General features: G+C 49.2%; 1 protein-coding gene across 3 annotated transcripts in view; it reads right to left on the reverse strand.

Annotated features, from left to right (window-relative positions):
* Positions 1–665: 665 nt before the first annotated feature.
* The window catches only part of VPS39 (VPS39 subunit of HOPS complex), a 47,420-nt gene continuing 34,385 nt past the window's right edge, over positions 666–13,700 (reverse strand). For all 3 annotated transcript variants that reach the window (XM_060148091.1, XM_060148101.1, XM_060148107.1), the window contains 14 exons: positions 12,556–12,698; positions 10,337–10,480; positions 9,736–9,877; positions 8,989–9,075; positions 8,587–8,660; positions 8,162–8,260; positions 7,457–7,574; positions 6,832–6,960; positions 5,688–5,790; positions 5,420–5,465; positions 4,392–4,541; positions 4,092–4,226; positions 3,744–3,835; positions 666–2,719 (listed from right to left, as the gene is read on the reverse strand). In XM_060148091.1, coding sequence (XP_060004074.1) covers positions 2,644–2,719; positions 3,744–3,835; positions 4,092–4,226; positions 4,392–4,541; positions 5,420–5,465; positions 5,688–5,790; positions 6,832–6,960; positions 7,457–7,574; positions 8,162–8,260; positions 8,587–8,660; positions 8,989–9,075; positions 9,736–9,877; positions 10,337–10,480; positions 12,556–12,698 — 1,538 coding nt within the window. In that variant the 3' untranslated portion in view covers positions 666–2,643. The remainder of the gene's footprint in view (positions 2,720–3,743; positions 3,836–4,091; positions 4,227–4,391; positions 4,542–5,419; positions 5,466–5,687; positions 5,791–6,831; positions 6,961–7,456; positions 7,575–8,161; positions 8,261–8,586; positions 8,661–8,988; positions 9,076–9,735; positions 9,878–10,336; positions 10,481–12,555; positions 12,699–13,700) is intronic.

Here is a 13,700-nt window from a genome sequence, read left to right on the forward strand (position 1 = left end):
ACAATGTGGAGGCCCACGGAGCCACGGCAGGGGAGCCTGAGGGAGGGGCACGGAGCTAGCTGGGGGCAGAGCCAGGCCTGGCGTCCAGGACCCCTGACTGATTAGAGTGCTTTCTGGGCTGTACCACACTCTCTCCTGGAAGTCATCGGACCCATGCCTCAAGAAAGTCATACCTCTTAGTCCCAGACGTTTTTTCATCCCCAGGAAAAACTCAGGATGGCCAGAGATGGCTCCAGAGAGGGACACAGAAGGACCAGATTGCCTTTTTGGAGCTGGCCAAAGTGGACCAACACTTCTCCACTTCTCAAACATCCCTAGGTCCCTTAATCCCACCAAGTCAACATCTTTCCTGCCCGTCTCAGTCATTATGAGCTGCAGGAAGAGGAAGACGCACAAGGCCCTAATACGTGAAGCGAAGGGCAAGTAGTTTGGATCAGCTAGAGTTGCAGTGTCTACTAGCACTTTGTGATGCTGGAAATGTTCTGTATCTGTGCTGTCAATATCAGCTACACGCTAGCTGTACTGGACGGCACACATCAAGACAGCAGTGTTATACTGACTTTTTTTCTCAGTCACTAATTGGATTAGTCTTCTCGATTATTAACGTCTCATTGTTATTTTCACCAAATCCCACAGGAAAGGGGGAAAAAGAGACCCAGACAGGCTTGGTTTCGTACTTCATGATGTTTATTATGAGAGATCTTCGTCGTCCTCACTACAGAGCTTTCATCTCCAGCCTTCTCCACACCTCCACGGAGGGCAGAGAGTCCAGGGAAGGAGAATGGAGTGCAGGAAAACTGGGTCGTTTATGTATTCCAGAAGGGAAGGAAACACACATTCTTCATTCTACTGCTTCAAACACGTGTGCCACACAGGTAGGGAGATACACACACTGCAGGCGGGGAAGGCAGGGCGCGTGGGGCGGGGCCAGTTTCTGCGGCTGCTCCCAGCGGAAGCTCAGTCCAAGCCACTGCAAACAGGGCCCCGGGGAAGCACTGCATCTTAGCGGGGGCGTGGCCAGTGGGACACGGATCTTGTGAAGCGCTGCTCGGCTGCCTCTGTGAGCGATGCTGACTGACGGCCCTCACTCCGTCCCTTCAGACCCTCCGCAGAGAGCGTGCCTGGGAGGACCCTCATCTACACCAGCAAGTCAGGCTACAACACAGGCCCCAGACAGCACGGTGCTGGGGTTTAGAAAGGATCTCATGTCAAGGACAGGCCACTAGAACAGTGTCAGTATCGGGTGCTGGCACATACCCTCATTACTGTTAGAAACACTGGGGTAACAAGACGGCGCATCTACAAAATCCCCAGGATGACAGGATGCAGGGCCGCTGTCCCTGTGTCCTCAGCCTGCAGTGCTAGGCACCCCTCCTGTGGGCTCTAGAGCCCCGTGGGAGGCAGGGTCTCCCCCGAACACAAACAAGTGCTCAGCGGATCTGGCGGGGAGTTATGTCACAAACTCCTGCTGCCAGCAGCTCGGCCGACTCTCGGCTGTCCCCGAGCACCTCACAAGCACGCCCTACATCACGTCAGTGTCAGTTCCTGATCTGACCGTTCTCTGAGTGCAGCAGAGATCCACCTACCTACCATAACCCAGAGCCATCCTCCAACCCCTGCAAAACAAAGCTGGAGAACAATGGCCAGGCCAAGGTGTAAGGTAGGCGGATGACACTGGCTGGGAAGAGAAAGGTGTCCAGAGCACAAAGCACGCTGCTCAGAAAGCCTAAACCAACCTGCCCTGGGTGGCTGGTGGATGAACCAGGAGCAGGGGCCTCTGTGGACACCTGCCAAGAGGTCACATACCCAGGGCAGCCCACCCTTAGAGCAGCCGTCACACTCGGCCCGAGGGACCGAGAATGAGGCTCTCCTAAGCTTCCAGGCACAGTGCATACAGTCCAGGGAGGATCTATTTACAACACACCTGACAATCGAGCAATGTATTCCTAGAAACTGGGACTTCCTCTTGCTTCTCATTTTACCTTGTTTAAAATACTAGTTATTCCCGGTGTCAGGAAAATAGGAGAGAAAGTCTGGGTGGAGAAGTTGGGGGGTGAGATAAAGGAAGAAAATAAGTAGAAAGTGAAGGAGACTGAAAAATAAAGATCCGAGTGGGGAGACTGGTGGGGGGACACAGGGTCAGTGACTATAAAGTGACCAGCATTACCTAGAGGACGGGCCATTTGGCCTTTGCAGCCAGAGGAGCTCTGGTACTCCAGGACTTCAGGCAGCTGAGCTGAGGGCTCCTGTGAAGTCCTGCATGTATCTTAATAGAAAACTTGGAATAAACAACCCCAGGGTTGCAAACACTTGAGACAGTTTCCTTATTCGGGTGACTGGAATGCAAAGACAGGATGGTGCCCTTCCCCGTCTCCTCCTGTCCAAGCAGGTATAAAATTCTCCAGAATTGCCTGCAACATAATGGTATATAAGGTGTAACTAATTGTTTTTTCTATTAAAAGTCTGGCAACGCCAGAACACAAGTCTCATTGGTTCAGAGATGTTCCACGGCACAAGGTAGCCAGTAGTGTCCAAATGGGGAGACTCCTGGTGGTGGCAGCAGCCCCCGATTCCCCAGGCCGGGGCTCTCCCCGCCTCTGGGATAGCCGAGTTGTCCGCTGCTCAGTCTTCGGCTTGCTGGGCTCAGGTGTCAGCCGGGTTGACCTCTTTGGAGCAGAAATAGTGCACGACCACCCCATTGGGGTATCTTGCAAATGCACTGCAGGGAAGGAAAATGACCTGGGAGTGAGGACTGCCTCTAAGAGAAGACCACTTCTTACTGGAAAAGGCACCTTACCGGGTGCCATTCCAGAAGCCGCCCACCCTAACCACAAAGAACAGCCTGGCATCTCTGGACTTACGTAGCCACCATCTCTGGCAAATATCCGAACAGAGGATGAGGTCCACGCCATTTGAGCGCATGGGGATATTTCTTACTGTCATCAATGTGCAAGCACAGGCAGATGGGGCAGTACCCCAGCCTGGCTCAGCAGCGGCTGAGAGCCGACTGCTCATCAGAACAAGTTTTGGGCTAATTTTTTTTTTTTTAATATTTGTTTATTTATTTGGCTGCACCAGGTCTTAGTTGCAGCAGGTGGGCTCCTTAGTTGCGGCATGTGAACTCTTAGTAGCAGCATGCATGTGGGCTCTAGTTCCCTGACCAGGGATCAAACCTGGACCCCCTGCACTGGGAGTGCGGAGTCTTAACCACTGCGCCACCCGGGAAGTCCCTTGGGCTAATTTTAACAAAGGACAGCGAGTCTTTCTAAAGAAAAGGGTTCTTCCAGCCATATAAGAAAAAGCACAAATCATTCTTCTTTGAAGGAAAGGGGACTGACTGGAGTATATGCCTTAAAACAGAATGATGCTGCCTCAGGATTTTACTCAAGTCATGAGGCAGCAGGTGGAAAGACCTTTTTCTTCCTTCAGAGGTGTATCCTTAAAAGATAAGAACTTCCTGCCCACATACAGCTCTCACACGTTTAGCTGCCAGAGGGGAAGGGCTTTATGGGCAAGGAGTCAAGAGCTCCATGCCATACATTTCAGGCCTTTAAATTCTCAAACCCCCTCCACACCCCCGTCAGACAACGTGGCCTGCCCTCTGGAGGCTCAAGAACTAAAAGCGGCCCAGATGGTCTGCAGCTGCACTTTCCTCTTTGGCTAAGGGGCATAGGGACATTTAAATCCATCCTGAGTGTGACCCACATCAGAGCCAACAGTGCATAGCTGTGGATGAGGCTCACCTGTTCCCAATCTTCTTCTTACACACCATGCACACCTTCTCCTCTGTGATGATGCACTTCACCTGCTGGTGTAAAATCCGCTCTTCCTGGACCTGGGAGCAGAGAGATTGGGGGAAAGTCCCAATGTCCAGCAGGTATTTAGAACAGAAGGAAGGGCCGGCGCTGTCTCATTTCCCAGCCCACAGAGACTCCCCTAATTGAAACACCTGCATTTAAATGCCCACTTGGTTACCGATCAGCTTGAACTAGAGTTCAAAAGCATAAAGCTCTGCCTTTATCTACAGGGAACGCGGTAACTGTCTCACACTGAAAAGTACACGCCTGCCCTCATGTCTGAAAGGCTCATACCCTCAGGAACTCTGCATGGAGAAGGTTCTTGAGCACTTGATTGAACCGTTTCCTTTGTGCATTCTCTTCCAAGACCTTTTCCAGAAAGATGCGTATATCGTTAATCTGAGTGTTCGCTGGCAGAAGGTTGATGGCCTGGGGACGGGAAGAGAGAAGGGAATAGGGTGAGGCAGGACACGAGTGCGACTGAGGAAATGCCTGACGTCACGGGGCCCTCGAACCCCAGTCCCTCCTCTGGCCCCTCTTCTCATTCCATGCTGTCCACACGCGCCCTCCGTCTCCCCGAGAAGAACTCCTGACCTTGGTGGTATCCAGTTTGCCGTGGTGCAGCTCGAGGACCTGCAGGGCAGCTGGGAGGTTGGCTTGTGGCTCCAGCAGTTCCAGCTTGATTGGCCCCAGGCAGTGAACGCTGGGTGGGGACAGGTACATCCGGAGCAGGGACAGATACACCTGTCTCATACACAACAAGCCACGCATGTCAGGCTGGCAGCAACCCTCCCAGAACCCCCAGTGTGACCACACCTAAAGGCAAGAGGGTTGGTCTATAGGAACAGCTGTCACGGAGCATTTAAAACTCATCATTTTTCACCTTTCAAAAAATTCTGTAAAGTCAGTCAACTGAAGATGTCAAAAATTAAAGATCGTGTTCTCCCTGAGAGGAAAAAAAATCAAATGCCTTGTATTTGTTTTGCATTACACTGTTAACAAAATGACTCAGAGATCCCTCATTTCCTTTGGCTTCGAAGGCTGAGACCCTGCCACATGTTAGCAGGTGAGGATTACCCAAGATGAGATGCTGCATCTCCTACTGGTACCCGTACCACAGAGTTTCTCAGCCTCAGCACTCAATATTCTGGGCCGAATAATTCTTTGCTGGGTCTGTGCTGTGCACTGTTTAATAGCAACTCTGGCCTCTACCTCCTAGATTCCAGTAGCACCCCTACCCCCAGTCAGATCCATGTGCAATCTAGACAGAGCACACGTGTGCACCTTACCAGAACCATCAGATGTTCCTTCTCAACAGGCTGACCACATAAATTTATTACACAAGTCGGGATTCTTTCGAGAGTAAAGGGGCAGGGGTGCTACGAATAATCACATGGATGACGACAGATATAAGCCAGAACCATCCCAAGCAAACCAGGATCATGATCACGCTGCCCCTACCTCAACACGCACGTGCAAAACCAATCAGCACATTGACCCATGACCTGTCTTATCTTAGCAATTCATACCAGGGTCACCTGTGGCCAAACCAGAGGGGTTAGCTATGCTAAGAGGGACAGTGCAATGCACCCGTGCTCCCTGGGGCCAGGGTCACTACTTACATCTTTGTTGCCATCTTTATTTTGGTCATAATGCTTGTGGCAGTACCTGCAAGGGAGAAAGTGGTCAGACAAGGCCACATCTAGAGACAGCGCATCGATGCTGCCTGCGTGAGCAGCCTAACGACAACAAAATCGGAAGCCAGCACACGAGGTGATTCTCGCTCCTGCTGAAGGGTGGAGGGGTGGCTTTCTTAGCCTCTCACGCCTCTCATCTCTCTGGGGGGCCTCTTTTAGACCCTTGCGAGGTGGGATGACAGGGTCAACGTACTCTTCAGCCATTCTCGTATCCTTCAGGATGTGGACATAGATGAAGAGAGCTTGTTCGTGTTTCCCCATGCGTCCCAGCAGGAGAGCACGCTCTTCTAAGAGGCCTGTGGGGAAAAAGGTGTTTAAGTAACCATCATCCCCATTAGGCAAGCCCAAGGCCAGGGGCTAAGCTATTAGAGGAATGGATATTGGGGAAATATAAAAGGGGAAAAAGTATTTTTATTACTTGGGGTTTTTTCAAGGAGAAAATTACTAAAATTTTTAAAAGGGAAGAGGGGAGGAGCTATTTTAGGAGGTACTTTATCCCATCTTTTTTCTGACTGCTTACAAATGGGGCAACAACACTTGATGATCAACCAAGTGCATAATAAGCACCTACAATGTACCAGGCACTTCAGCTAGGTAAACAGACACCTGGTCTCTGCTCTCATGGAGCTTATACATCAGACAGACATGTGTCTTTTTTCAGACATACGTCTGTCTGATGTATAATTAGACATTATGCCAGATTATAAAAAGTGCTAACCAATGAACTTGGCCAAGAATATGTACTGAACCAAGAAACAGCTTTCAACCTGGCCATCAGTTAGCATGTGGTGGGGCTTCCCTAGTGGCACAGTGGTTAAGAATCCGCTTGCCAATGCAGAGGACACGGGTTCAAGCCCTGGTCCGGGAAGATCCCACATGCCGCGGAGCGACTAAGCCCACGTGCCACAGCTACTGAGCCTGCGCTCTAGGGCCCACGAGCCACAACTACTGAGCCCACGTGCCACAACTACTGAAGCCCACGCGCCTCGAGCCCATGCTCCGCAACAAGAGAAGCCACCGCAATGAGAAGCCTGCGCACCGCAACGAAGAGTAGCCCCTGCTCGCCGCAACTAGAGAAAGCCCGTGTGCAGCGATGAAGCCTCAACGCAGCCAAAAATAAATAAATAAATAAAAATTAGCATGTGGTTCATACCCAAAAGAGACTCCTCTCAAACAAAACTGAGCCTTCAGAGGGGACAGAACAGGAGCACAGGCCTGAAACATGTGGTTTTTCCCAGGCCCAACCTTTTGGAGGGCTGGGGAACTGGTAAAAGGGAAAGATCCGTTTTTGCATTACCTTCTGCTAAAGTGGCTCTGGACCTAAGCCAGACACTCACCATCAAAAGGAAAATCACAGATGAGCCGGCCTGGGTCATAGTAGCTAGAAATTTCCAAGAACTTAAGGAGCTTCCGTCGGTATTCTCCCAGCTCTCCTTCTTCCTCACCAGCAGGGACTGGAGCTTTGCCTTTAAGGAAAACCACGCTCAGCATGAAAGGATGCTGTCGGGCAGCAATGTGGGGTCATTAAGAAAGACGAGAGGGACGGGATTCAATAATCAGAAAGGGCCTCCATGGTGGTTTCCAGTTGGCCTTCTCTTAGCTTATGGTCTCTACATGGCCCCAAAACATCAGCTTGAGGAAAGAAGAAAAGAAACCAAGCTGCGTAGAGAAGCACCCTGCTACACAAACCTGTTTCTTATCAGCACAGGCGTCACTCTGCGGACAGATCTGCTCCTTCCCCACCACCAGGGGTGACGCCCAGGGGATCTAAGAGGTGCCCAGATCCAGGCACCAGCCCCTGAGTCTCACCTGCGGGGTCACTTAGCTGCCCTGGCTCCTCTGAGGCACTTCCTGCCCACCTGGGCCTGCAGAGAAGGTCTGCTTCCCTAAACCACCCATGACACCCTCAGGTCCAGCTCTCCTCTAAGGCCTGGGGCCACCCCGCTTTCCAAGAACTGGTACCTGCAGGGAAGGACAGGAGATACTCCTTCATCAGACCTTGCACCTTCTCACAGTACAGCTGGATCAGGCAGTTGTGGAACCGAGAGCCCGTCTCCTCCCAAACGTGGATGACGTGTTCCTGAGGCAAGATACAGGTCTGCCTGGTACCCTCTGTGCTGTGACCCAGCCCATTGCCCTCACATTTTTAAGGCCCAAGAGGTCCCATCCAGATTGTCCCCTAATTAGGCCACAAATATTACCAAGGGATAGCTCTTCTAAAACCACTGGGGAATTTCACAGTACAACCCAGCAGTACCAGGAATTATTGTCTTGATTTCCAGTCAAAGCTCCTTTATAAACTCTGTCTCATAATCCTCCAAATCAGCCCATGTAATGAAGGTTGAGTATTACATTCTGGTACTTAGGACTGATCTGTTGTCCTTCGGTCACAGTTGAGTCTGGCTGTACAAATGTGGCTTTGAAATGTTTTTCTCCAGCATCCTTCTCTTTTAACCCTCTGCACGTCATCTTTAGAAGGTAGCATCAAAAAGTGCCATCTCCAGCTTGGTCTACTGGGATCTCTGTCTTCAGAGGATATTACATTCCTTACATTCCTTCCAATCCCCAAGGGACACAAACCCTAATCTGAACTGGCTGATCACTGACTCATGCAGTCCTGGATCCTGGGTTTGAAGCCTTTTAGTTCAGATCAAAAAAATACCTTACCAGATATGGAATTGCCAGACCCTTAAAATTCTCCACTAAGAAGCCAAGCACTCGGTCTCGCGGCAGAGACTCCACCTCTGGGAGGTCCTCAGTAAATATCTGTTGGAACAAAACCTGAGTTCTAGCAGCAGAACCACCTGATGGGAATTCTTCCAAACGCACATGCGCACAAGCGTAGGGTCAAGGGGACAGACGCTGTATGGGAAGGGCATCTGTGGCCAGTTACTATGGGACAGACTAGGTCGCAGGTCTCCTGGCATCTGCACCAGGCTCTTTTCACTCCACTCATTGCTGTTCCATGTTTCCCAGTCTTTGAAACACCAGAGAACTGCATGAATCCTTCCTCCCCCTCCATCCACTGCCGTCTGAAGTAGAATCAGGACCAACCGTGGTGCCAGATAAATCCAAGGGGCTCCGTGACCTACCTTCAGCCCATCCTCTGGAAAGTCTCTCAGCACCCACACTGAGTAGGAGAAAATCAAATGCAGGTTTTCTGTACCTAGAGGGAAAAGTCAGCAGATGAAGCCCACCCACGCTGCCCATAGGACCGGGAAGGCAGATGCCCAGGTTGCCCAGGATTTATCTTCCAGAGAAGATAGCTCTGTCCAAGCACCAGTCACTCAGGGCTGCTTGGGCCTACCGAGCTGGCTACACACGAAGGAGCTGTCATGGTTCCATCACCAGGGAGACTTTCACCCCAGTCAGAGGAACTCAGCTGGGTGAACATGAGGGAGGGAGGGGAATGACCAGTCGGAATCAGAAAGGGAGAGAGGTCAGGTCCACTTGCACCATCCTCTCCCTGCACCCCTTCCACAAGCTGGACTTACCCAGATGTTGCAGGTATTGCACTGTCCTCTCATGGCCTTTCAGAGGGGAATTCGCTTTCTTGGACTGGTCCACCAGCACCTGCAGAGCTGGCCACGAAGCCCAAGAATAAGGTCATGAACCCCTTCCAGAAGGTGTATCTCCTTGGAAAGTCATCACACTGTAAGCAGTTTTTGGCAGGAAAGAGGTCTCTGCAGGAGGCCCCTTTATCTTGGCACTAACCTTAAACTGGGCGCCTACATGCTCTGCTTATCTGTAGCCCTAGCACACCTTTCGAATCTTGTGATCACACAATACTTTGCTTAACTCGCTGGTTCTTTCCATAGATCAAAGAAGTAGAAATGAAGAATAAGTAATTAAAAGAGGGCCAGATCTTCTCCCTAGCTTCCCCTTCAGTAATCTTGTGAACGAACTGTGTGAACAAGATAGCATCTAAAGAAAAATCACGAGAAGGCAACAGGCCTGCACACAGTGGGGGACGGCCCCTATCTCAATGATTAACTGAGATTACTTCCCTTTTTCCCTTTGTTGAGCAGAATCTTCAGAGGGGGATTTTGGGGCACACTGAGTCCACCATCTCCCCAGACTGCCAGCACTCTCATTAAAAGCAACTTTCCTTTCTTACCAACATTTGTCTTTCTCTCGTGTATTGATTTTCGAGCGGGGAGCAGCCGGACCTGATTCGGTAACAACACCTCAGTCAAAATACAAGAGATTCTCCCAACCAAAGAAACCTCTCCTCCAGTCACCTTTCTCATGGAGCCCCTTCTTCTCGTACAGGATGATCAGTTCGCTGTACTTGTGAGCCTTCTTTAGCACGTGCTCGCTCTCTTCGATGTGGCAGTGGTTGTTCTCCAGGCGCAGCAAGGGGGCCACCAGGGCCACGTTCGTCTGCAGAGGAGGCAGGATTTCAGCAGAAGCTGCTTCCTGGGGAGCCCGCCCCTTCCCCAGCCCCGGCCTGCTTCAGGCTGAAACACCAGGGGTGTGACAAGCAAGAGAGAGCAAACAATCCTTTGCCAGGACTACAGGTAGTACCTTGTAAAGCATTTATGCTCTTTCAAACAACATGTTTCAAAGGTTTTTTTGGGAGAGGGAGGGTAAAGAAAGGGGAAATTTTCTTTGGGGAAATACTGTCCCTGTTCACCTCGTAGCACTAACCCCCATCTTAGCAGAGAAGACCAGCCCACTGTAAGATTCTGGGTCAACATCTCGCCGTATCCCCTCAATTCCAAGAAGCTCACAGACGTCAGGCCAAGAGTAGCTGGTTCCTGTCATCAAAGGCTTCACTCTTACCAGGGGCAGGGACCCCAGAGTAGGGGACTGTGGGGACCCGAGTGCTGGAGGACTCACATGGAGGTAGCACTTGAGCAGGGTGGTGTCAATGATTTGCAGCAGCTTCTTCTTGGATTTGATGGTAGGAGTGCCTTCCATGAGCGGGGAGGTGCTAGACTGGTGATCAGAGTCATTCAGCTTCTTGACCAACTGGCTTCGTTTCTGCCAAGGTCAAAAATGCAGGGTCAAGGCCAGGACTAAATCTTTCTTTATCACCCGAGCTACTAGGCAATTCCAAATACGTCTAAATCAGCTCACACCTACCCACCCTGATCCCACATTAGCATTCAATTTTTATCAGGGATCAAAATAGATGACCACCAAATCACCAGACACAAAGACAATTATCTACTGAGTATTTACTACAGACCAGGCACTATGCCAAGCACTTTATATATTATCCTATTGTAAACCTAAAACAAATGCAGGTAATATTAGCCCCATTTGATAAGTGAAGAACCTAAGGCACAGATATTAGATACCTCCTAAGTGGCAGAGGCAGATTTCAAATTAGGGTCTGATTCCAAAGCCCCTGTTCTTTTCTTTTTTTAAATCAACTTTATTGAGGTATAAGTTATATACAATAAAATGTACCCCTTAAAAGTATACTATCAGGGGCTTCCCTGGTGGCGCAGTGGTTGAGAGTCTGCCTGCCGATGCAGGGGACATGGGTTCGTGCCCCGGTCCGGGAAGATCCCACATGCCGCAGAGCGGCTGGGCCCGTGAGCCATGGCTGCGGAGCCTGTGCGTCTGGAGCCTGTGCTCCGCAATGGGAGAGGCCACAACAGTGAGAGGCCCACGTACCGCAAAAAAAAAAAAAAAAAAAAAAAAGTATACTATCAAAAAACGAAACATTTCTGTTACCCCTGAAAGTTCCCTTGTGCTCTTCCCAAAGAATCTCACCCACCCTCTACCCCCACCGATCTGATTTCTATCACTAGAGATTACTTTTCCCCTGTTCTCGAACTTTATATAAACGGAATCATCCAGTTTGTACTATGTTGTGTCTGACACGCCCATGGTCTTATTTGTTCTACCAACTCTGTGGCACAATGCTTATGTCAGTTACCTCCACATATTCCAAGCTCAGTGGAGAAGGCCAGGGAAAAATGTATGCTTGAAGTCCCCTAAAGCTAAGATGTTGAAAATAGAGGGTCTTCTGTGATGCCACACGCTTGGGAGACTTTCTGCCCCGGGAACCTTTTTTCACTTGGCTCATGGGGTGTGCAGTATGCAGACAGAGGCAAGTTTGTGTGCTGTCAGCCACCCCTGGAACCCAATGTCAAGGAAGTGCCAAAGCAATGGATGCCTGACTGGACCTGTGGGACACCCACTGACCCAGAAGCAGGTGATGGGAAGCTGGCTTACAATTTTCCTAGCAATACTTCTCATGCCCATCCAGAGGACCCCTTACAAAGGTCAGCAGAACACTTCTGGGAAAAAATTTAGTAAGTTCTCTGACTCTCAGTGGGTGAACAGGAAATAAATAATAATCTTCTGCACAGAAATGTAGGGTTCAGAGGCTTCAATGGAGACATTAGTTTTAGTGCTGACATGAAAATTTCACTTATTTGCCGTAACAGTAAATTGAAAATAATTTAAGTCTAAATACTCCCCCTAAAAAAAACATGTTATAGAAGAATATTTAATGACAGGGAAGGACTTTCCTAATATGTGGCTAAATGTTTTAAAAGTAAGCTATAAAACAATATATAGCTTGATATCCATTTGTAATAAGTAAACTAATATATAAATAAAAATTATTCATAGGTACAAATAAAAGTCTGGAAGGACAACACTAAAATGTTAATTTTCTCTGGGTGGTAGAGCTATGGGTGATTTTTATTTTTGTTTTATACTTTTCTGTGTTTTCCAAGTTTGCTGCATAGAGCAGGTATTTTTTCCAAAAGTATATATGTTCCCAAAAGGTTTGTTTTAAAAAATGTATTCTTTTCTATCAACTAAACTTTTCTGTTTTTAGTTCCTATAATAGCTTAGTGTGAATTTACCATGAACTGAATGTGTTTCCTGGTATCAGGATTTAGCAAAAAAGAGCTCAATACTATTGTTAAACAGGGAGATGAAGCAGAAAAAAATGTCCCCCCCGCCCCAGACTTCAATAGTGTTCATTTATGGAACACCTGTGGCATTATAGAAGGCCCCCAGTTCCCTGCCATAGAGAAGCAGGTACTGGAACTTCCAGGTAAGCTCTTCCATATACTTCTGTATATACCTACCTGTGTCAGGTAGTCAATCAGAGCTAAGTGAGCCTTCTCCAACTCAGCCCCAGAGAGCACAGGCAGCGGGTTAGGATACTGTAGCTGCTTCCTGTAGTCTGTGGGTAGCAGGTCTGGGTACAGGCCCATCACATGTGTAGGATCTACATGGAAGGTAAACATGATTCCCCAGAAAGGAACACAGCAATTTAAGGATAAACTACAACAAGACTAGTTCTATAGCAATATAAGTTCCAGACTGACTTTTTAAAAGGAATGGCGGGCTTCCCTGGTGGCGCAGTGGTTAAGAATCCACCTGCCAATGCAGGGGACATGGGTTCGAGCCCTGGTCTGGGAAGATCCCACGTGCCGAGGAGCAACTAAGCCCATGCGCCACAACTACTGAGCCTGCATTCTACAGCCCGCGAGCCATAACTACTGAAGCCCGTGTGCCTAGAGCCCGTGCTCCACAACAAGAGAAGTCACCGCAATAAGAAGCCCGTGCACCGCAACGAAGAGTAGCCCCTGCTTACCGCAACTACAGAAAGCCGGTGCACAGCAACGAAGACCCAACGCATCCAAAAAAAAAAAAAGAATGGCTACTACCAAAAAGACAAGAAATAACAAGTGTTGGTAAGAACGTGGAGAAAAGGGAACCCTTATGCACTGTTGGTGGGAATGTAAACTGGTGCACCTACTAGGGAAAACAGTATGGAGGTTCTTCAAAAATTTAAAAATAGAACTACCATACAATCTAACAATTCCACTTCTGGGTATTTATCCAAAGAAAATAAAAACACTAATTCAAAAAAATATGCACGCTAATGTTCACTGCAGCATTATTTTTTTAAATTTTTATTTATTTATTTATTTTTTGCGGTACGCGGGCCTCTCACTGCTGTGGCCTCTCCCGCTGCGGAGCACAGGCTCCGGACGCGCAGGCTCAGTGGCCATGGCTCACGGGCCTAGCCGCTCTGCAGCATGTGGGATCTTCCCGGACCGGGGCACGAACCCATGTTCCCTGCATCGGCAGGCGGACTCCCAACCACCGCGCCACCAGGGAAGCCCTGCAGCATTATTTTTTCCAAGACATGGAAGCAACCTAAGTGTCCATCGATACATGAATGGGTAAAGAGGATGTGGCATATATATATATGCACACAATG

Source organism: Lagenorhynchus albirostris, chromosome 1 (assembly GCF_949774975.1).
Source record: "Lagenorhynchus albirostris chromosome 1, mLagAlb1.1, whole genome shotgun sequence".
NCBI classification, from domain to species: Eukaryota; Metazoa; Chordata; class Mammalia; order Artiodactyla; family Delphinidae; genus Lagenorhynchus; species Lagenorhynchus albirostris.